The 23899-nt window shown below is 46.6% G+C and overlaps 1 protein-coding gene across 2 annotated transcripts in view; it reads right to left on the reverse strand.

Annotated features, from left to right (window-relative positions):
• LOC115321878 (parathyroid hormone/parathyroid hormone-related peptide receptor) overlaps positions 1-23899 on the reverse strand; it is a 287428-nt gene that overhangs the window by 32426 nt on the left and 231103 nt on the right. For both annotated transcript variants that reach the window (XM_040500603.2, XM_040209763.3), the window contains exons 9-10: positions 13237-13328; positions 8127-8268 (exon numbers count right to left, since the gene is read on the reverse strand). In XM_040500603.2, coding sequence (XP_040356537.2) covers positions 8127-8268; positions 13237-13328 — 234 coding nt within the window. The remainder of the gene's footprint in view (positions 1-8126; positions 8269-13236; positions 13329-23899) is intronic.

Consider the following 23899-nt stretch of genomic DNA (forward strand, 5'->3'; position numbering starts at 1 on the left):
CTCTATCGCCTTTACAAAGATCGTAAAGGAAGGAACCTCGACCAATTGGTCGTGCCTCAGAAGTACCGCCTGGATCTCTTGGAGTTGTGTCACGGGAGCTCTTGGTCGGGCCACCTTGGCATAAAGAAAACCAAAGACAGGCTGCTTCAGGAACATTACTGGCCAGGATGTTTTCGCGACGCGGAAAACTTCGTAAGATCATGTGACACGTGCCAGCGGATAGGGAAGTCACACGATAAGAAAAAAGCACCGATGAGGCTCGTCCCGCTGATCACTGAGCCTTTTCGCCGGCTGGTCATAGACACAGTGGGTCCACTGCCCACGAGCAAATCGGGGTACAGGTATGTGCTCACTCTACTGTGCCCCGCAACAAAGTTCCCGGAGGCATGTCCTTTGAAAGAGTTGAGTTCGGCGGAGATAGTGGACGCCTTATTGTCTGTCTTTGCGCGAATCGGATTTCCCGCTGAAATTCAATCGGACCAGGGCAGCGTGTTCACTAGCGCTCTCACGGGCACTTTCTTGGAGAAATGTGGCATTCGCGTGGTCTACAGTTCAGTGTACCACCCCCAATCAAACTCTGTAGAGAAATGGCATTCCGTCTTTAAGCGAGTTCTTCGCGCATTGATCTTCGAGCAGAAAACAGATTGGGAGGCTTGTCTGCCGGCCACCATGTTTGCCCTGCGCACCGTGCCACACGAGGCCACGGGTTTCAGCCCGGCCGAGCTCGTGTATGGGCGTTCGCTGCGCTCACCATTGCGCATGCTTCGCGAATCATGGGAGGGCCACGGGGAAGACCCGACGGTGGTGGAGTATGTGCTAAAGCTGCTAGATCGCTTGTATGAGACGCAGGAAGTAGTAGAGGCAAACATGCAGAGGGCGCAACTCAAGGCGAAACTCTACTATGACAAGGGGGCCAGGTCCCGAAAGTTTGAAGTTGGAGATCAGGTATTGTTGCTGAGAGCTTCAAAGAAAAACAAAGTGGAGGTGCAATGGGAAGGCCCAGCCAAAGTGCTCCAAAAACTCTCTGACACGAACTACGCTGTAGAATCAGGAGGGACGAGAAAGAAGGTAACGATTTACCACTCTAACTTGATGAAACCCTACGTGGGGAGGAAAGAGAAGGTTAGCCTTGCTTGGAACACACCGGAGGAAGTTCCCACGGATATTCCTAGATGGGAGGGGAAACGGGGACTGTACGATGTAGATACGGTAGTGGCCAAGGCAGTAAAAACCGAAGTTCTTACTAAAGATCAGGTGAGCGACCTGCGCGATGTGATCGCGGAATTCGATAAAGTGTTTTCCGATCGACCTGGTCGTACTGATCTGGTGTGCCATGACATCGAACTCACAGACGGCACCCCAGTTCGATCGAAAGCATACAGGGTCTCTCCAAGACAACGTGACATACTAGCCGAAGAGATCAGACGCATGCTTGAGCTCGGAGTTATAGAGGCCGCCGAAAGTGACTACACTTCTCCCCTCATACTCATGGAAGTGCCGGGTAAAGATCCTCGCCCGTGCATCGATTATCGGAGACTAAATGCGATCACCAGAGACCAAACTTACCCCATCCCAAACATAGAGGAGAGGGTAGAGCGTGTAAGTGCAGCCAGGTACATTTCCACATTGGATCTGATTCGCGGGTATTGGCAGGTACCCCTGACGGAACGGGCAAGCCGCTATGCGGCATTTATTTCACCACTCGGAACGTTCCGTCCGCTGATGCTCAGTTTCGGGCTTAAGGACGCCCCATTTTGTTTTTCAAAACTCATGGACAGCGTCCTTCGCGGGATGGAGGGGTTCGCACTGCCATATCTCGACGACATCGCGATCTTTTCGGAAACATGGCAAGAACAGGTTTCGCACTTACGTCAAGTGTTTGGTAGGCTACGTGAAGCGGGCCTTACGGTAAAAGCCGAAAAATGTCAGCTGGGGCGTGCTGAGGTGACCTACCTAGGTCACGTCATTGGACAAGGGCGTCGACGACCCTCGGAAATCAAGGTAGCGGCCGTAGACGGTTTCCCGAGACCCGAAACAAAAACGCAGATCCGCCCGTTTTTAGGCCTGACGGGATACTACCAGCGATATATCGCAAATTATTCTCAGACAGCTAGCCCACTCACGGATGCTCTCAGAAAGCATGAGCCCAACAAGGTCATTTGGGACGAGAAAATGGAGCAGGCTTTCCGGAACCTAAAGACCGCGCTCACGCGGCGACCGGTGCTAAGAGCACCTGACTATGCTCAGCCATTTTTCGTCCAGTGCGACGCGAGCGACCGGGGACTGGGTGTGGTTTTGTGCCAGAAAATCAAGGACGAGGAGCACCCCATCCTCTACGCGAGCCGCAAGCTAACCACAAGGGAGGAGGCGTATAGCGCCTCTGAAAAGGAGTGTGCTTGTTTGGTCTGGGCCGCGCAAAAGTTGTTCTGTTACCTGGCAGGTGCTATGTTCACCTTCGAAACGGACCACTGTCCTCTGACATGGCTGCAGCAGATGTCACCCAAAAACGGACAACTCCTGCGGTGGAGTTTAGCGTTGCAGGAATTTAACTTCCGCGTAACTTACAAGCAAGGAAAGCTGAATTCTAACGCCGACACCCTAAGTCGCATGTACTAAAAGCGTTCTTGAAAAAGCTTGTAGAGTTTTCCAGTGATTGTATAGATTTTGAATTTTGGCCTTGCTTCGAATGCCACGCGCACTCGTCAGATAGAAAAGTGGAGTTAAGCTTATATCAGTTAAGATATGTAAGATGCGTTTGGCTTTTCTTTCCCTTTTCTTGGTAATACCGTTTTGTACAGCTTCAGAGCGCTTTGTATGCAAGCCAAGTTTTGTTTTTGTAACACGGTTGCTGTTTTTTTCTTTATTTGTTCAGTATAGGAGACGCGGTGTTACTTCAGTAATAGTTGGTGGCTTTATTTTCACGGGAGTCCGGTTTTACTACGTTTTATTGTACCTTAACCTGATATTTTATGGAGGCTGGTTTCTCGTAATGAAGTTATAGTTCAGTACTGTCCTACCTTGATCGTGACGCACTCACGTTAGAGAAATATATTAGTGACAATGTTCTTTTTTTCACTTGGCGAATTTCCGGGCGGGGTGGACGCTCGCTTGCTTCCCGTGTTTCGTGTTTTGCGATTCTGGGAGTCGCAAGCTAACCACGTGGTGGAAAAGTGACCCAAGTTGCAGCGCAAGAGCTGGGATCTCAAGAGACGGCACCAGTTCTACGGCTTTCGGCAGAGCAGCTGCAGACCGCTCAACCTCTAGACCGTCTCCCCGTCGGCGGAGAGCTGTTATGAATGGCCCCCGGACCATTTTCACAATGTCTACATCTGGCCGTTTGTTTTCGTCGAGCGCCTCCCGCGGGTTCAAGGTCATCTGACTCAGCAAGCCTGGCGCAAGCATCGCTTCGGAAGCACGCCTGCCCCGCGGACGCACCAGACGGGCGCCGTGATATAGCCAGACTTTGCCGTGTACACACGTCTGGATATAGCATCCGAAGAGGGAAAACAACATCTCAGGTTTCACATCAGGGCACGATCCGGGGCGATGAAATCATCAGGACGCCTTCATTCAACGCGTAGACACGAAGAGTCGAATGTCGGCACGTCACGTCTCGGCCCCGGACGGTGTTTTGACCAGCTGCGTGAATTCCAACGAGCCGGTGTTTTGGTGAGACTCTCGGCGCCGTCTAGACCGACGGTGAAGTGTTTACGGCGGCTCAGTGTGCGTAATAGTGGAATGTGGGGCGGTGTTTGAACTAGACACCTTTCTGTGGTTGGCCGACTATCCGCCGATGTAGGAATCCCTACCTAGGGACCTGGGGAGAACCAAGTGCTCAAAATGAGCGAACTTTGACAAGCAAATATCTTCTCTGGTCTTGAACCAACTGTACATCATGTAAATAAACAGTGTACATTTCGAGAGAGATCGCGGCTCATCGTTGTTCCCGCTGAGCTCCAGCCCAGTGCCTGGCTCGAGTCGCCCCTCCACCACCACGGACCCCGCTCGGTCAAAACACCTTATGGGCAGGGCTTGCGGCAATATTTTTGCGCGCAAAATTCTAGTCCACAGTAAAAACGCGAAAATTGATCGATGAAAATACAAACGCTATAAGTTATAACCTTTTCGCAAATTGTGTCAGTTGGTAAAGCCTGTGATAGTAGTTGGCGTCAATTCTGCAATTGCAGCATAGGCTATGAAACCAGGAATAAAAAGTTATTGAACAATATTTTTAATAAACTGATTTACCATGACAATTATTCCCTCATTTAGTGTCCACCGACTCTTCCGCTCACATGGCGAAGACGGCACCCGAGTCATTCACACCTTTCATCAAACACACTTCCTCTACCTATCCTAGTGAGTTCACAATTCGAGATCTGTTAAGCTGGGCTACAGTGTATTGCGGAGTCTAAAATACTCTACACGCACGAAACCTCGGATGCGTGAGGCTTCCGCCTCAAAGAGAGGAATGTTTTTTTCACTCATTACACTGCTTTTGGTAGCACTACATCTTCTATCAAAATGCATTTAAAGACGGGACTGCGATCGTCTGTTCTTGGTCATAACGGATTCTGCCGGCCGTAAGGATCCTAAAAAGAAATCGGCGTCCAATAAAAAAATCACGCGACGCCGATTTTTGTTAAATCAAAAACGTGATGAAAAGTCGGGACACACCCTTTTCTGAGCGTATTATTTGCTCAAAAAAGGCGGGGCATACTCAATCGCCGGTGTCAGTGCGGTGTAGAGCCCTGCATATCCGCGGATTATCCGCGGATATCCGGAGATATCCGCAGCAAACTGGCGGATGCGGATAAAAATTAGACGGATTTTGGCGGATTGCGGATCGGATACGGATGTCAGGGCCTGCGGATGCGGATATCCGCGGATCCGGATCTAAATTTTTGCCCGGTGGCATTCAGTCCGTCAACTGACGTTTCACGTACAGATCGTTTCGTCGACATGCGACGTTTCATCGAACGGCTTCCCGTGTTCGTTCCGTCGAAAAACCGTTTCGTTGCACACAATCCTGCTATTTTCGTAACAAACTTTTTGCGTCTCGCCTCGATTACGGGGGGGAGGGGGACATGGTTTGGTTAAGCACGCCTTAGTGAATCGCGCGCTAGCTTTTAGCGGCCTAGTGAAGAAATACGTTGTCGACAAAACGTCGCAGGGGCATGTGCCCACAAAAAGTACAGCGTCGACGGACCGTGTGTCCGTGAAATGTATGTCCATGAAAAGCTGTCCACGAAACATATTTCCACAAAACGCGTTTTGAAGAAACGATAGAATCATAAGAAAGATCTGATTGTTATCGCTTCAGTTAGTGCATTTCATCTCGTCAAAAATGCTATCTATAGAAAAAGTAAAAGTAAAGAATGCAGGACATCAATCTTGTCGAGAAAGCCAGTTCTTTGTCAGGGGAAGAGCGGAAAGCTTACTCGGGCAAAGAAAACCTCAAACGAACAAGTCACAAGAAAGTAGAAGAAATCTCCCCCTCTCCCCAGAGAATGGTGTGGTCATGATACAAAAAACAAAAGAATGCTTCGACACCGAGCGCGACTCTGTGGCGCCATGGCTTGCAAAGTTTCGGAATCGGCGGCGCACGCCCATAGGCAGCCCTTAAATTGCCTGTTTCTTTTTGTATTCTGAGAGCTTAGCCAAGAAAGTCTGGTCATCTTCGTCCGGTTACGACGAGAGAGCGCCAGAAATGCCAGCGGCTGCAGCGCGAAACCTACGTAGCCGCCCCAAGCAAAAAAAAAAAAAAAATGTTTTTTTTTTTTTTTAATAGATATATCTGGGCGCCTGCAGGCCGCGGTCTTTCTCGAACAACACGTTAGTCGATCCGATCAGGCCTTGGACTCTGACTTAGCTGGCGCATCTGCCCGCTGGCTGACACAAAACACCGTGAGACTCGAGGCGGCCGCATACGCTCGTTAGCATCACAGAAACGATTTTGTCTTCCTACCACTGTTTCTCCTCCTCTCTTTCCGAACTTTTTTTTTATGACCTTTTTTTCTTAGGCGTTCAGAGTTCAGGGGAGAGTTAAGGGGCCACAGGTGAAGGTTTCCGATTCCGCGTGCGGCGGGGAAGATCGCGGTCGGCGTGATTTCCGCTGATTTTGCTAGTCTAAATGTAATCGAAACCTCTGGTGGTTAGCAAGAACATCGACATGGTTCCACATTTTACGGATGCGGTTCGGATACGGATACAAAGTATGCGGATGCGGATCGAATACGGATACAATAATGCAAAAAGTTTGCGGATGCGGTTCGGATGCGGATACAAAGTCTGCGGATGCGGATCGGATGCGGATATTCAAACTGTTATCCACGCAGGGCACTACGGTGACGATCGGCGCTCGTCCGCCAATCGCACGCCGTTTAAGAGACGGCTTGCGATTGACTGACGAGCGCCCATCGTCCCCGCCTTGACACCGCTGCTTGGGAGTGCCGAGCGGAAACAATATGCTCAGAAAGGGTTGTGTCTTGACCTTTCATCATGCTTTCAATAGGGAAATCGCCGTGTCGCGATTGTACTTTTTAGATTTTAAGGGTGCTTAGGGCCCGTGGAATCAGTTATGACCAGGAATAGACGATCGTGTAATCCTATTTAGTGCCCTTTTAAATGCAATGGGGAAGTGACACCACCCTTATGATTTCGCATTGGTGAAGAGCTATCCGGTCTGGATTACATTTCTTTATACCTGAACTTATGAAAGAGGAGGCCGACGCGCAGTATGCATTTCGCAACCCTGGAAGCAGTCAATGCAGGCCTGTTCGTCTTCAATTACGCGGGCAGAAATAGAGTAAGATTGGGACGGCAGTATTATTGCGGAACGTAAAGCGGATACGGATGCATTCGAGTGAGGATAATGTCCGCTTCCACTGAATAAAGCGTCTTTTCAGGGGAGCGTTGAAGACTTTGCGTCGGCGTCTGAGAACGTTCACGGCTCGCTGGCGAACGTCGGCGTGCGTCGCCCGCGATGCGGACGCCTTGAGGAAAAATCAGACTCCGCTTTAAAAAAACAAAAGAAATAGCAATATTTTTTTTTCTTTTTTTTTATGCTGAACAGATGGGGTGGGTTGAACTTTTGGGTATTTTCAAAGTTGCGTGCACCGCCGCTCACATTGCTTTTCTGGCTCTCCATATGGGTTTTTCTGCCTACATTATAGTTTTCGTCATTTTAATAAAGGCAACAAAACGAGAGTTTGAAAATTTAATACAAGGAATTCAATTATTAATTGTTAGAAGAAAAGTAGTGTACCTATTACCCCAATCAAAGTTGAATAACAGAAGCAACAAATTTCGTAAAGTCTCTTTTTTGTTTTGGGCTGTTATTTGGTCTAGAATTGGAGTCTTGCAATGTTTGAGTGTGGGGCATATTATTAAGCAATGAGTTGCCCACCTAAAGTTGTGTGGTACGCCACCACTTTTTTCACTGTTTTCTTTTTTTTTTATTAACAACATGGGTTTCACGCAAATTTCGAAAATTTAAAACTTGATATCAACAAAAATAAAGATAAAAACTTTTCAGGAAAAAAACTTTTCTTTCAGTTCAGATGCTTCGTTATACAAATTAATTTTATCGTGCATATCCCAGACATGAAACAATTGCAGCGTCTCCTTTGGCATGGAATGACCCAGCATTCTACCAGGCACGCGACGTCGTGTCAGCGCCGCCATGTCAACGGTTTGCACCACTTATTTTCATTTTCTCGTTGCTTTTTAGGCATTCGCAGCTGTTTTGTTCTTGGTTGTCGTTTTTGTTCCCAATAGTGTTCTGTGGCCAGCCCAGCTTTCGGCAAGTTGAGCCGTCCAACTTGACCAACTCTCTTCGACCTTTGTACGCTTCACTTTTCAATGCAACATCGGAGTTATAGCTTCAGTTAGGATGAAATTCTGCAATTAAAAACCATAACACCCCTTTATAAACAAACCTTCCAGGCCGTTGGCAACACCGTCGCCATCATTATCGAAAGCTCAGCGGCACAACTGATCCCAACCTATAGGTAATCGGCTCTTTAAAGTGGGTACTTTATGTCATGTCTTCAACGACAGTGAATAAAAAAAAACAAAAAACCTTGGAGGGCCACTCCTTTAGAGAACGGGAGTGCGTCGCTTACCTGAGATGAAGAGAAGAGCTGGTCAACGTAGAGCCATATCAACTCAACGCGGTCCCCCGCGGCAGCCAGGGACATTCCGAGTAGGAAAGTATAGTGCGCCCCGAACAATGGGACAAGAACCAGCGTAGACTTGAACCATTTCCTGCAAAACAGCATTTCAACTCCCCGTTAGCGAGGTCAGCCGCTTACGTTCAGAGATTGTGTAGCAATGACTGACTCGATAACAAAGAAAGGAAGACTTTGATGCACACTAAAAAGGTCTGTGAGTTCGGAGTCGTGCAGAACACGGAAGCGGTAAATCTAGTCGAACAATCGAAGGGTCTCAGGAATCACAAAACCCGAAGTACGATTTGACCAAATAAGACAATGCGGGTACGGACAGTGAGGATGGCGTTTCGTTTTCCCTATAACCTCACATCTGTCGTTTGTTTTATCGAATTGCATAATAAACTTCGTCGTTTGCTGCGATGTTTTTGTTATCCACCGTGATTTGCTGACTTCGTGTTTAGCCGGAAATTAAACTCACAAACTTTTTAGTAGTAAATTCTTGTGACGTAGAGGAACTAATGGTTTTGATAGGTGTCATCCAAGTGCTCAAATTTCATGTATACTTTGCAATCAGCGAAAACCGTTACTGACTGATAGAGTTGACCAGAATATGCTTACCTATGAGGAGCAGAAAAGTATAAAAATTTTTGTTGCCAAGCTCACTGGTACAGTTTGTACCACAACGATGTACGTACTGTAGATTCGAGTAGTTTCCCCGGGCAATAATCTGCTAGATGATGGGCAAGGAAGTACGCTTTGCCAAAGGTGTTTTAGCGCGTGTGCCATTTGAGCGAAGACTTTTTGTTAAGCAGTGTTGGCGCTAAAGCGTTATAAGCAACGGCGTTGTTACCAGTAACCGGTTACTTTTCTCGGTAACGTAAAACGGTGCTCATTACGTTTTGAAAACGGTAACAGGAAACGTGCTTACGTTACTTATTTCGAGTAACGGGTAACTTAGTTACGTTATTCGCTGTAGACAAATATATACTGTAGACAAATATTATACCTATAAAAATGTACACTTACATTTTTTTCGTGTTTCTATACTTCGTTTTGCCTAATGGTAAAATAGCTAATGGCACCAATCAGACTGCGTCAAAAGGGCAGCATCATGGCGTTCCTCAGCCAGTCACAAACAAAAAAAGGCCCCAGTGACTTGCGCTTCTGACGCTGCTCGATTGCTCCCGTTAGCCCGTCGCGTCGGTTGCGTTCGGACTTAAGCTGAAACCAAGTATAGGGGCCAATTAATTGTTTAGTGCACTCATTCCGCGTACCTTAAAAGTTTTGGGCTTCTCTTCCCCACGAAAAATGTCCCATTTTAGAAAACCCCAGCGTCCACCCCCTTTGTCCCAGTGTCGAAAAACGCTGTAGACAAAACGAAAATGCTCGTACCGTCAATTGATACATTAAAAGTAAGATGTAACGTGCGTTATTTTTTATCGGTAACGGTAACCCGTCCCTTTTATTTTGATGTAATGTAGGCCGCTAATGCGTTCCTTTATTTTACAAGTGACGAGTATAACGGATTTTGTTACTGTTTCTTCGTAAAAACTAGAATAATGCTGTCGAGTGAATGTAATTCACTCACACTTTTCTTGTGAAACATGAAAATAAATTATAAGGCGATTTTTACTGCACCCTGTAATTTCGCTGCCCCATTTAATTTTAAAAAAAGAAGACATAAAGCGAAACAAATTTTTCACAATCTCGCCAATTCTGAGTTCCAAGCTCAAGCGAAAACTTTTAACTCTGGGGTAAATTGAAAACGAAGCTTTCGTGCTAGAAAATTTTCAGGCTGCCAGATGTCAGGTTGACTTCAAAAACAGAGTCCTGTTTCTTATTTGTGAAAATAAATACAAACAGTGTCATGCCGTAGCATACCTGGTCACCTGATCGAAAATAACACGAGCGTGTCGGGACACAGTTGAATGAGAATTACGCGATCGCTGCACTCCCAATAAGAAAAGATGCCACTAAATTTTCATTTTTGAAATTTTCTTGCGAAAAGCTACGTACGAAAAAATAAAAACCTCTAAAAAGTTATGTATTACAGCCTAGTAGTTTAATATTGTAATTATCGTAAGCGTCCTTTTTAAACAACAACAAAAAGTGTCACCGAAAGGGGTCGGCCGCTCACAATAGATAGCAGAATAACTTTTACACTTCTTCTAACTTGAAATTTACATCCTTCAAATTTTCAGGCAGCTGAAATTCAATTTCTAAACTGAATGGATGCCGCACTGCCGTCCCGCACTCTCAGAAATCGGGTAGTAGTACTTCCCCCCCTGGCATCATATACACCTTTCCAAAAAACATTCGACCCCAGGGGCAACAAACCGTTTTCGAGCCCAGTCACTGAGTTTGAGACTAGACTCTCACCGGCGTCCCTCCTAGCCCTAACCGAGTGGACTGTGATTTCAATAGGCGCAGCCTGCGTAGACGCAGTTTCAAACGCCGCTGGCGGCTAAATTCTCGTCTTTTCCCGCTATATTTTGTGTTTCATAATACATGTATTTTCCCAAGGACATTGAGAAAACATTGTGTCACATTTAAAAAAAAAAAAAAAATAACTTTTTTTGTTGGGTACGCGCGCGACAGAACGATTGCGACTGAAATGTATAGTTCTAGTTATTTGTGTTTATTTATTATGATACGTTTTGACGGCGCCGCAGGATTCACCGCATGCGAAACGACAAAGGGCTTTACTGTCAAAAATAATTGCACCAGAAGTGGGCCGGAAGGCATGCTTTCTTCACGCTCGCAAATAACGTGTTCACCGATGGACAGGACGCGGACATACAATTGAGGAAGTGTTAAATCTCGAATAATATATCGTACGTATCACACGATGCAGCCTTATCCGAAAATAATTTATTTGAGAAAATTCTCAAATAAAACAGTCACAGTCGACGACAGTCACATCTTGACGATCGAACGGAATCCGAGAAGATTTCGTTTTGGGGCACGTTTTGGGGAGAGCTTCCTTTTTTCACAACCGCACCAGGGCAAAGGAACGAACGCGACTGACCCGTCTCTCACCCTAACCCGGACAAAGATTTTTGAAGAGGACTGAACATTCTACGAGGATTATCTCTGGGAGGGGGGAGAACAATGTTCGCCAAATCGCGTCGAGGGTCGTTTGACGTCCTTCACCTCCTTCGTTTTCCGTGAATGTCGTGCATAAAAACTTGAATGGCAGGCACTTACTAGCGTTATTTCTCACAATGGAAGATAACACAGAAAGGGTACGCAGCACGCATAAAAAAGAACTAAGTGGAAATTTTGAAGAGGGGCGAGAAAACATCGAAAGCAAAACCGGAAAAACGTAGGTGGAAACCGCGCTGAGTGGGTCTTCACAGTCCGAGAGAGTGGGAGAAAATGTCTAGCTGATAGAGGGCGCGAGAGTCGCACCAGCCGCATTAGCATCAGCAATATGGCGGCGGCCTAGGAGCGTTTTTTGGAAAGGTGTATACCTCAAAACTACATTTCGGCATAGCGTCCACTGACAATACCAATATTTACGAGCGTCTTGATAGCTGTGTTGCCTAACTTACTAAAGCGCTAATGTAGGTACCAACGACCACAGAAATAAAAAAAAAATATATATATATATAAAAAAATGCTGAGGTTTTTGCAGCAGGTTCAACAAAACTTTAAGAATTTTCATGTAGTCTTCAATGCTTACATCAGATATTTTAATAAGTTGTATCACTCGACTATCACGACGCTCGTGAAAGTTGATATCGTCGGTTCAATGCCAGTGGGCTGAGGGGCGAGATGTATTTTTAAGGCGCCCGTTTCCGGCTTGAGCGGCGTCGGCGTAACCGCGCTGTGCATGATGGGTCAATTTCCCCACTAAATTTGGCGGAAAATTTTCCCTGCTAAATTTAGCGGAAAAATTTTACCGCTAACATTAGTGGAAAATTTTCCCGCTAAATCTAGCGGAAAAATTTCCCCGCTAAATTTAGCGAAAATGTTTTCCCTAAATGGGAGGCGAGCAACAGGAAGGGCATGGGGTGGCATAGCCCCGCCCCCCCCCCCCCCCCCCCCCCTCCGTTACTTCCCTTCCTCCTACTCAAGAGCTGAGCTGAAATTCGGCGTTACGGGGAGTTGTAAACGGCTTTCATTTTTCAGGTGAAATAAATCTGACAGGGGATGTAAGTACAGGAAGCCCCAAAAACAATTTACAAGGTTATTTTTTTTTTTCGCCACAAAGATAAATACGCATCACCGAAAGATCATGCTACGGCCAAATGTAGCCCTAGCGGCGAAAGTTTTTGAAGTAACCGTGTATCTTATTCAAGAGTTATAAGCGATATTCTGATATTTTTAATGTGAAAATGGGGGTCGATGCATCTATTATAAAAATGCAGCTGGATGGCGCCAGGTACAAAAAAAGGGGCGAAAACGTGCCCAAGTTTCTGACTGCCATTTTTTTTTTAGAAAATCAGCAATAACTTTTGACTGAGACAACGGTTAGTTCTGAAGCTTCCGCATATGGTTCAGGTCGCTAGACCTTAGTATTAGAGTTTTGTAATAAGTACTTTAGTTTTGCGGTAAATTGTTTTCTATTGTTAGTGTGGGTTTATTTTGTTTGGAAGTATTATATCCCCTATTTCTGAGAGTGTAGGTTCACATATTCAGCTGCCGTTTATCTTCATCAGCAGGGAGACTGCAACAACAAGGTTCTTCGGAGAAACCCTACTTGAATCTTTAGACTTTTGGTGTTTCCTCTGCGACGTTCGGTTAATTTTGACTGACCTGAATCCAAAAAGAACTTTCCAAGTCGCCTTGATGACCTTTGTGCCAAAAAATAATACTTATTAAAACGTATTGGAAAGCAGACACACAAAAGCAATAAGCTATGTGTTTTTTGCTAGCAAAAAACAACAACAACGTAAGGGCAAATTTTGAAAGTAGGAAAGAATACGAGGAGCTATCATGCCTTAGATGGGGGACATTTAACAATTCCAAAACAGAAGAGACGTGTCAATCTCAGTATGGACTGGTCAGGCGCCGAGCAGTACGTAGGGGGCATTGTTGCGGACCAACTGTTTCTTACCTGTAGCGGTACTTTCGTGCCTGAGGCGTCTGTGAAGCGAAGAGTTTAGCGAACAGAACCCGCGTGATGTTAAGGAAGAGAACGAAGTTCACCTGTAAAGAGACAGTAATGGAAGAACATTAGATCAGACTCCATGGTGTTACTGTTCCACCGGAAGTAGAAAATACTACTTGTAGAGCGAATTATAAAAGGGTATATCCGGAGCGTGTTCTGACATTTTGGAACACGCGGATTCATTCTAGGTTTGTAACTAGGGTTCCGTGGTTCCAAGGTTTATTATATCCTTGTAGTTGGGGGTGTGTTTTGTTTAATAAATTATGAATGGTCATAGTTATCTGAAACGTCATAGTCATAACGTCATAGTCATAACAAGGACAGCTCCGCGATATTGTGAAAAACAGATCCGGAGTTAATTTTCGGGGTATATCTGCGTATACCGAAAAAGTTTAATTCTAGTCATAACCTAACTTGGGGTGCCTTTACAAGCGAAACAGAAAAAGAAGTTTTGAAGAGCTCCGGGAAGCGGCTGATATCATCTGCTTTATCAAACTGTTCATATAGAGCGAGGATTGCCGAATAAAAGATACCTAAAAGACTGTACCCCACGGAGTGCCATTGTCTTTTCAGTGACGCCCGGCTCGCGGCGCGCTGCTATCAACGCAAAGCAAATCCGAGTGCGTTTACGCTACCGCCTAACGTGCGCCACAGCTACAGTGGCTTGGCCCTCGCGTAATTCGGTATTTTTGTAGCAAGGCTGTCGCTTCTGAACCGCCTCCTGGGCGCGATTCTGAGGACTTTCACGCCATCTTCGCCTCCGCTCAGAATTCCGCTCCCGTGCCTCATCCGTACTTTGTCTACGACGAGCCTCCCCAGCGCGACGTAACTGAAATTTGCGTTCTTCGGAACCATCTACGGACTTCCGAGGCTTACCTATGCCGAGCGCAATTTCGTCTGCTTCTTATGAAGACGCAGCGGTGACTTCAAAAGGCCGAGCTCTGATTGGCACAGATTAAATATGAATGGGTAGATTTCAGCGCAATCTGCCTTGAAGTCTAGCCGTTATCCTTCCATCAAAGTCAATCAGAGCTCGGCTTGCTGACGTCACCACAAACCCTGCAAAAGGAGTTGAGGAACTTGCGCTCCGCATACGGAGTGCAAGCTCGTCTGCTTGGATGGTCGTATAGGCACCGGAACAGAGCTCACCCCTTCCACAAACGACATGAGTGGCTTCGTTTGGTGCACCTTCCCATCCTTCACCGGTGCATAAAAGTGGAGGGCAGAGTCCTCCCTCTAAGTGTATTGAGATACGACAGGAAGTACACCTCCCTACACTTCCCTGCACCAGTGTAGGAGTTGTAGGTAAATCGAACGAAGCTACTATAGTCACACCGATAATGTGAGAACAGCACGGAGCAGCTTCAGCTGCCCCGACGAGAGCTTAGATTCGACAACGCTACCCCACCATGTGCACTTTGAGCGCGCGCGCGCAGCCGAAGCGGTCGGGAAGTATGGAGCGCGTGCTGGAGGCTGGGCGTTGGAAATACACGTTCTGGTGTTCTCATTCTGTCAGTGAACATAGTCATAGCTTTCTCTATTGGCGACGTGAGCGATCGAAAGCGTCGCTGTGGTCGGCCCACCACAATTGGCCGAATGCTGACTATGACGTCAGCAAAGGATGTCTCATCGACGGAAATAAGAGGAAAGTAAGAACTTCAATTTTTACGGTGTTGACAGTGTTTCTTTGAGAGCGCTATGATTTCAGGCTTCCACCATGCACATTACAAACACCATCGAACTTGTTGTTCACAAGGTAATGACGTCACGAAAGGCAGCCGAACGAGGGCGCCACCGAAACATCTCGCCGCTAATACTGGCAGATCGCCACGAGAATCGGCCGCCGAAATAGAAAAGGTGGAGCGGCAGACAAGGGATGAGAGGAGAGCCACATGACGGGCCCCCCGCAGCAGCGCGACGCCGAAACACACTTCTCCCGTGCGATGTGACGTCCGCTCGTGCTCCTCGCGTTCCTCGCGCTACCGCTTCTTTTCTCGCCGGGTTTGAAAATCATGCTTCGGGTCCTCGCCGCTGCAAACGTTGTACACCGACGTCCAGGTTCCCCGAGAAATGCTCTGTGCTACCAGATCTTCACGCTCCAAATCTGCAACCGGGCACTCTATGGCTCCGTCGTCGAACTGACAGGTTTTGTGAGGATAGAGGAGGCTATGATATAGCAGATCGACGCAGCGTCAACTAGCTCAGGTATGCGCTGCAGCTAGCACGCCTTGCAGCGTCTCACAGCGCCAGCAGCATTGTTGACTAAGTGAGTTTGTGTCTTAGAGCATACTTTCTAAAGACAACGTCGGGAAATGGACGCCGCAACCCTAATTTTCATCTGAAGTTTTAGCTGCGTCCTATAATTGGTTATTATTGAAGCCACCGCACAGAAGTCATGTTCACATTGTTTAAATTTTATCAGGCGCTTCGCGACCCCCCTTCCAATATCTTGCGGTTAATGATGTATTGTAATCGCTAGAGCATCGACAGTTCGAACGCAATCAGGGAACCCTAACAGTCAGCGGGCAAGGCCTGGTTGTGAAACAACAGAGCGCTCCTCGCTGGCATTCACGCGTATGCGCGGCAGTGGCTGCACTTCGCTTCTCATTTTGCAACATCGCTGTCCTGCCTGAACAAGAGATTTGCTGGCTTAACAAGACCGAATATTAATCGGGCATGCGTTTAATTCATCGTGGAACTGACACAGCCAACGGGAGGCTGCATACATTTTCCTCCTTATGGTGTGAGTAAGTCCTTGTGAAGCTACAATACTTCTGTGCTCTTTCGCATATTAAGAATGCAGAACAACAGTCCTCTCAGGGCCTTTTACTCTCTTAACTTTAGCAAAGCGAAAGCTAAGAAAAAGATCCCATCCCCTCTCCAGGGTTTGCCCTTCTAAAGTGGAGAAAGTGGCGGACTCTTAGGGAAGAGCTTTTCCTGCATTCTTAACCTCCAACAAACTGATGATCAGCTGCAGGCGTTTAACTTCTCCCTTATCAATTACCCCTGGAGATGTGTGGAGCATTGAAACTCGTATTCTCTTATACGTCCAGCGAATTCGATTGAGCAAAGGTATTATCTATGCTCCGTTAAAATTTTACTTCAGTTTCCGTTTGACATATGGAATCGTTTTTAATTGCATACAACTTTTACAGTGAAGGTGTCGTTTGGTTCACAACGTAAAGAAGCATATTCGAAAAAAAATATTCGTGGTAGATTTAATACTGTTATTGTCTTTTCTAAAGTGATACTTTTTTATTAAGCATAAGCAAATGTAATTCTGTCGTACAATCGCAACCAGAAAGATCGATGATGTTCTATCTTTCATATAAATTTAAGATCGATGAACAAGGAAGTCAGCTCACAGGCTATGTAAGTTATAAATAAGACCAATGAATATCTAAAATCGATGAGACGTGTGTCGCACAAGGGTGTTACACTAAATTCTGCTTGTGCGCATGTCAATTTACGCTTCAAAGTTTGGTAAGTTTGTGCTGGTCTCAAATATACACTGCTGAAGAGTTTCCACCAGAGCTAAAAAGAAGAAATACGAAATGGTAGTAAGCCCTACTAGTCAGATACAAGTTAAAGAGCCCCTGAATAAAAAAAAAAATCTTTTTTCTTTGTTGATTTAATTGGGGAACGCGTGTCAAAACATTAAGTTTAGACAAGAAAAAAATTAGAGCAATATCGACGGCGAGAGACGCGATTTAGTCAGCAGTCACCTCCTTTCCCCTTGTTTTCTTGCTTGGCATACTGGGCGCGTGGAGGAGAGGTGGATGGGCTTCGCCTTTACGACCAATATGGTCATACCGGAATGACCTGCGACGAAATGGACTTCGGGCACAAAATTTCAAATAAATCTCTTGCCGGCAATATTGCTCTAATTACTTCTTTTCGCGTAATGTTTATTTCTTGACACTTGTGTCTCAACAATCTTCAAGAATTCAATAGAAGCTCCTCTCGGACCTTGATTAGCACCAGCCACTAGGGACGTCACATACATAAGTCGTCATGGCTACTGCCTTTTCTTTCTTTATCCTCGGAGTTACGCTATGCAGTGGCAAGTACGTCGTGGTATTTATTTGGAGCATTTTTAACTTAAATTTGACCATTATCTGCTGTATACACGTTTTCCTTGTCTACTTTCATTGACTGGATAAGAACGGCAGGGTGCACCGGCAAAGGCACACACCACCACTGTTCATCGAGCTAGAATGTCCCTCTCTACAACACACAAATGCGCACGATCTCATATAAAAAGAAATCCTAGAAAAAAACAAAATGCTTTGCCCAAGACATCTGGTGGAACTCTGTCTATCCTTGCCCCTTTTGATTACGTAATCTCTCTCCTGCTGAACTCGGCGCACGTGTTACTGCTGCCAGTAATATAATACAATGCATTGCGGATTATCTAATCCACTGAATTACGAACAAAGAAGAGAACACTATCGAGGCTAAAGACATTCTGGTTTCTTTCATATCCGGAAAAAAAACTAAGGATAAGACTGCACGAGGATGTCAGAGTATTAAGTTCTGATTGGAAGAAGTAGTGCGCAGACGGAAAGGATATATGTCTTTGCTTCTACCCACGGTCTCTCTCCAACCAGAAAGGACAAGCACGTCGTCTGATCCTGTTCCACTGAATCCCGTTCGAACGCCGGACACAGGCGTTCGGCGTTTGAGCGCGTTCGAACAGTGTTTAGAGACGATTTCGCAACGAGAGCCCCGTGATTCGACGCTCCCGGTGCTCTCGTATTCTTGCTCTTCCACTGTTTATCTCCTTATAAAATATGAGCCATAAAGATATCAAAATTAAGTTTCGCCATATTTAGATCACAACGCAGCTTATGGGCGGTCAACGCTGATAGTGACATAACGCTCTTTAATGTCGCGTTATCTGGCGTACACAATAAGCAAGTGGTTAGCGAAAATAAAATCAGTGAGTGTGAAGGTAAGCTGGTGATAATTAATACTAATGTAACACCTGAGACTGTGTTGAGAAAAAAAAAAAAAACTTTCAATTCGGAGGAAAAAAAAAACAGCGGTAGGAAAACGATGCAAATATTTCCTGGAGAAGGGGAACAAGAGGGACAGAGGACAAACAAATCCTCTTGTTCCGCTTCTCCAGGAAATATTTTCATCATTCTTGTCCAGCTCGCTTGCACTTTTACATTGAACTGCATTATAATCATAGTAGGAAAACGTCTAGAAAGAGACGTTCTGCGGCTGCTGTCTTTGCCATTAAATTGAAAGGTCTTTTTTTTTTTTCCGCACCAGAGCCTCTGGTGTCACACGATTGTTAAGAAATCTGCGGTGGCCCTTCAGCCATCATATTTAAGAATTATATGAATGCCAGTGTTCTTCCCTCTTAAATTATTTCTGATTTACGGTGTTTCTGAGTTCATGTTGTCGTGAATATCATAGGGCCTATTTATAGCAACACGAGTGCGTTGTGCGGAGTAAGTCAAAAGTAATATTGCCGAAGTCAATGTTAACGAAGAAAGGAAATGCCGATAAAAAAGTACCCCTTCCGGTCTCATAAAGGCAGTTATTATGAATCTCGGTACTGTTTACTCTCGCGACACGACTTGAAAGTTATACTCAAATGCTTCGCACCAAGGTGCTTAAAGTTTCTTAAAGGAAGTCATTGTCGTGGACATAAATTTTTCAATGACTGGTTCAAAGATGCCACGCATTCGCAATATATTGCGTCACAATTTATTAACTTCTCTAGAAAGGCGTTGTAGGACTGGGATTATACGTCAGGAGTATACAAGGACGATGTGATTTGCGAGCACTGTTTAAAGTGAATGAGTTTAATTGCAAGTTTCGGTGGAAGCCAGTTTTGATATCAGATGCGAGAGTGGTGCCGATGGACCTCACATACTCTTCCCTTCCTTTTTTTTAAGTTCATTCTTTTTTACAAATTTTACTGAGCTCTTTCCGGCGTCTGCAATATGACCGCTTTCAAGTTTTTTTTTTTTTTTAGGAGGTGTTTCCTGATCTTTCATCGAGCTCTTCTTTAAACACATGAAATTGCGCCCCTCTTAGTCTAAATTATTTCGAATCAATATTTTTATATCGCTAAAACATTTTATGATCGACCTTGTCAGCCGCCGAGCGATTTCAGTATAGACCATGCAATACAAAAAATAACACAATTAGACCTGCAAGAAGTAAGAAAATGTTAGCAAGTCAGCCTAAACCAACTGTACGTTACGCTTGAAACGTCAAAACCGTTGTATGCCACGGCGAAAGCCGACGGACCATAAAGGACGTTCCGCATATCAATACGGCAATTGCGAAGTAAGAAGAAAGAAAAAAAAGAAAAAAAGATGCATAACCTGGGGGGAGTACAACCTTACAATACTGGGACGTATCATGGAGAAAGAGAGCACATATTGAGAGTGAAGGCGAGATATCTTCCCTGACGCAACCAAAGCTACTTACTTTTTGTGAAAACGTAACAAAAACACGCTAAACAATACGACACGTAAGTAGGCTTGCCGAATTTTTTTTGTTTTTAACCTTTAGCTTGATTTTTTTTTTTATTTCAACAAGTGAAATTGGAAGTGAATTTTCCCTCATCTCCTAAGTTTATTCTGCTCGGGGTATTCCCAGAACACGTTTCTCGTCGCGACATTATTAATGCATACATTTCATCACCATCTGCGCAGCTTTCCGCGAATTCCGCCTTCAAAAATGACCGGCGCGTGAGAGAAAAAAAAAAGTAACCAGACGCTGAAACAAACATGAAGCACAACGACGGCCCCGCCGGGTCAAAGCGTAATGAGGGAGCAGAGTGCGCTGCCCGCGCAGTCGTCCATTGTCGGCGCTGCGCCTGGCGAATGCTTTCCTCAAAATAGACGGACCCCAGGCTCGTTCCATGAATAAACGAAACGTCGCGACGAACTCTCACCGAGCAGATTACAAGGTGCAGCGGAGTGGCTGCCCTTTCGCCCCTCGTCGGGATATGCTGCACTCCGTTTCACCTTATCCTGGGACCGACAGAGGACGCTGCAAGCCATTGGAGCCATTCAAGTGCTGTGTGAGAGTCGCGTGACACCCGGAAGAGACTCATCGACGCGCGAGGCGTGTATTCACGTGATCCGTTCGCAGCGCTGGATTGGCGGGAAGGGCTCATAGCGTCCGTCGCGGTGCATCGTAAGCTATAACGAAGTATAGACAGGGAAAATAGAGCCACTAGCAATTGCCAACGGTCACGTCGTTAAGAGTGAATGTGCCTATGCCCTAGTGAAAGCCACTTTTTTTGCTGTTTTCTCGAATACGACGGCGTACAGAAGAGGACTGTGTCTCCTTGTGGATACTGCCGTATTTGCAGGAACGGAAAAACTACAACAGGGACTTTTTACTAGCAAACCGTTACCGTGTTCCGCGTACCGCACTACCGGAGCCTTCGAAGCAGGCTTTTAAGCGAGCGCACGGGTGATACCGTGACCGCTGCGCGAGCGTTTATAAACAGGCTTCAAATTTCCCGTTAGTGCGGTACGCGGAAGGCGGTAACGGTTTGCTAAAAGTCCCCAATGCAATGTACAAACCGTATACGTAGTAGGTAGGTCCCCGGATTCTTGACGACAGCGAAATGGATTGGACTTAGTACTGCGTTTGTGACGCGATAGAACTTTCGGAGGCAATTGAAATTCAACCAGGAAGCAAAATGAGATTTTAGAGCGCAGCTCTTAGGGGCCCGTTTCCGGCTTGAGCGGCGTCGGCGTCGCCGTCGGCGTCGGCGTAACCGCGCGGTGCATCATGGGAAATGTCCCATAATGCACCGCGCGAGCCCCCCACCGGGGTCACGTGACCTCGTGGGGGGCACGTGACCCCCCCGAGGTCACGTGACCCCGGTGCATCATGGGAAATGTCCCATAATGCACCGCGCGAGCCCCCCACCGGGGTCACGTGACCTCGTGGGGGGCACGTGACCCCCCCCCGAGGTCACGTGACCCCTCGAAGTCACGTGACTCCCCTGAGGTCACGTGACCCCCGCCGATGTCGCGTGACCCCCAATGACGTCATCGTCACTGATGACGTCACCGGCATCCACATCGTCATCGTCATCATCACTGATGACGTCACCAGCATCCACATCGTCATCGTCATCATCACTGATGACGTCACCGGCATCCACATCGTCATCGTCATCATCACTGATGACGTCACCGGCATCCGCATCGTCATCGTCATCATCACTGATGACGTTACCGACATCCGCGTCGTCATCGTCATCATCACTGATGACGTCATCAGTGACGTCACTGATGTCGTCACCGGCATCCACATCGTCATCGTCACTGATGACGTCACCGGCATCCGCATCGTCATCGTCATCATCACTGATGACGTCACCGGCATCCGCATCGTCATCGTCATCATCACTGATGACGTTACCGACATCCGCATCGTCATCGTCATCATCACTGATGACGTCATCAGCGACGTCACTGATGACGTCACCGACATTCGCATCGTCATCGTCATCATCACTGGTGAAGTCATCAGTGACGTCACTAATGACGTCGTCGGCACCCGCATCGTCATCGTCACTGATGACGTCATCAGTGACGTCAGTGATGACATCATCGGCATTGGGGCCACGTGACCCCCAAGGTCACGTGACCCCCCCCCCCCTGGTTAGTTTAACCCCCCCCCCCCCCAGTGCCCTTCCCTCCTCCTCCTCAAGAGCTGCGCTCTAATTCGGCGTTACAGGGAGTTGTAAGCAGCTTTCACTTTTAGAGCGCAGCTCTTAGGGGCCCGTTTCCGGCTTGAGCGGCGTCGCCGTCGGCGTCGGCGTCGCCGTCGCCGTCGCCGTCGCCGTCGGCGTCGGCGTAACCGCGCGGTGCATCATGGGAAATGTCCCATAATGCACCGCGCGAGCCCCCCACCAAGGTCACGTGACCTCGTGGGGGGTCACGTGACCCCCCGAAGTCACGTGGCCCCCTCCTCGAGGTCACGTGACCCCCGCCGATGTCGCGTGACCCCCCGATGACGTCATCGTCACTGATGACGTCACCGGCATCCACATCGTCATCGTCATCATCACTGATGACGTCACCGGCATCCACATCGTCATCGTCATCATCACTGATGACGTCACCGGCATCCACATCGTCATCGTCATAACTGATGACGTCACCGGCATCCGCATCGTCATCGTCATCATCACTGATGACGTCACCGGCATCCACATCGTCATCGTCATCATCACTGATGACGTCACCGGCATCCACATCGTCATCGTCATCATCACTGATGACGTCACCGGCATCCGCATCGTCATCGTCATCATCACTGATGACGTCACCGGCATCCACATCGTCATCGTCATCATCACTGATGACGTCACCGGCATCCACATCGTCATCGTCATCATCACTGATGACGTCACCGGAATCCGCATTGTCATCGTCATCATCACTGATGACGTCATCAGTGACGTCACTGATGTCGTCACCGGCATCCGCATCGTCATCGTCATCATCACTGATGACGTCATCAGCGACGTCACTGATGACGTCACCTACATTCGCATCGTCATCGTCATCATCACTGGTGAAGTCATCAGTGACGTCACTAATGACGTCATCGGTACCCGCATCGTCATCGTCACTGATGACGTCATCAGTGACGTCAGTGGTGACATCATCGGCATTGGGGGTCACGTGACCCCCAAGGTAACGTGACCCCCCCCTGGTTAGTTTAACCCCCCCCAGTGCCCTTCCCTCCTCCTCCTCAAGAGCTGCGCTCTAATTCGGCGTTACAGGGAGTTGTAAGCGGCTTTCATTTTTTTGAACTATTTCAATGAAAATAATTGGCGCTATCTCGAGCAACCAACTGAGGGTGCGGAATACGCGACTGACGCAATTACGTAGATACCAATACCAGCGTAATCTAAATTTCACTTGCCATGTTTCAGATTTTGAAATGCCATGTTTGAGAGGTATAGACTAATAAAAAAATTAAGTAAGACAACTCTACTTCTTTCTGGTCAAATTCATAATTACGTAATTCTGACTAGTAAAACTTGATGTCCCAAACATATTTGTCAGCTGACAAAATATGACCAATGTCCAGAAACGCGTCTTCTTGGTGAATTGTGTAATATAGTATATAATGGTGTAATATCGAGATGTCTTGTGTGTTGTCCTCTTTTTTTGTCCGTCGTCTCCCGTTTTTCAAACCTGTGTAACATCAGCCTGCTCGCCTGCCTACTCACCCTATCTTCAACACTCTAAAAAGTGAAAGAAAACAGGGCGCATAATTCCCGTCAAGATGATGAGGTAAAACATAATTCTCCTTCAATGTACATACAATATGATTTGTTGCAATAAAGTTTAACTCATCAAGAATATGCTGTATCTAAGAGCTCAGCTTGTAATAATTGTAATATCTAATTACTATTTGCGAAATTCGGTGTCATTGAAAAAAAACGAAACCACAGAAGCGTGCGTCAGGAATTATGAAATAATAAATAAATGAATGGTTGTTTCGCGATAGTTTGTTCTTGCGAAGACAGTGTTTAATTTTAAGCTCAAACTAGACACACGACATATTTTGGTTGCGATCGAAGCCACTCGAAAAGGGCGCC

The sequence above is a fragment of the Ixodes scapularis genome, unplaced genomic scaffold (assembly GCF_016920785.2).
Source record: "Ixodes scapularis isolate PalLabHiFi unplaced genomic scaffold, ASM1692078v2 PGA_scaffold5__190_contigs__length_132052651, whole genome shotgun sequence".
NCBI classification, from domain to species: Eukaryota; Metazoa; Arthropoda; class Arachnida; order Ixodida; family Ixodidae; genus Ixodes; species Ixodes scapularis.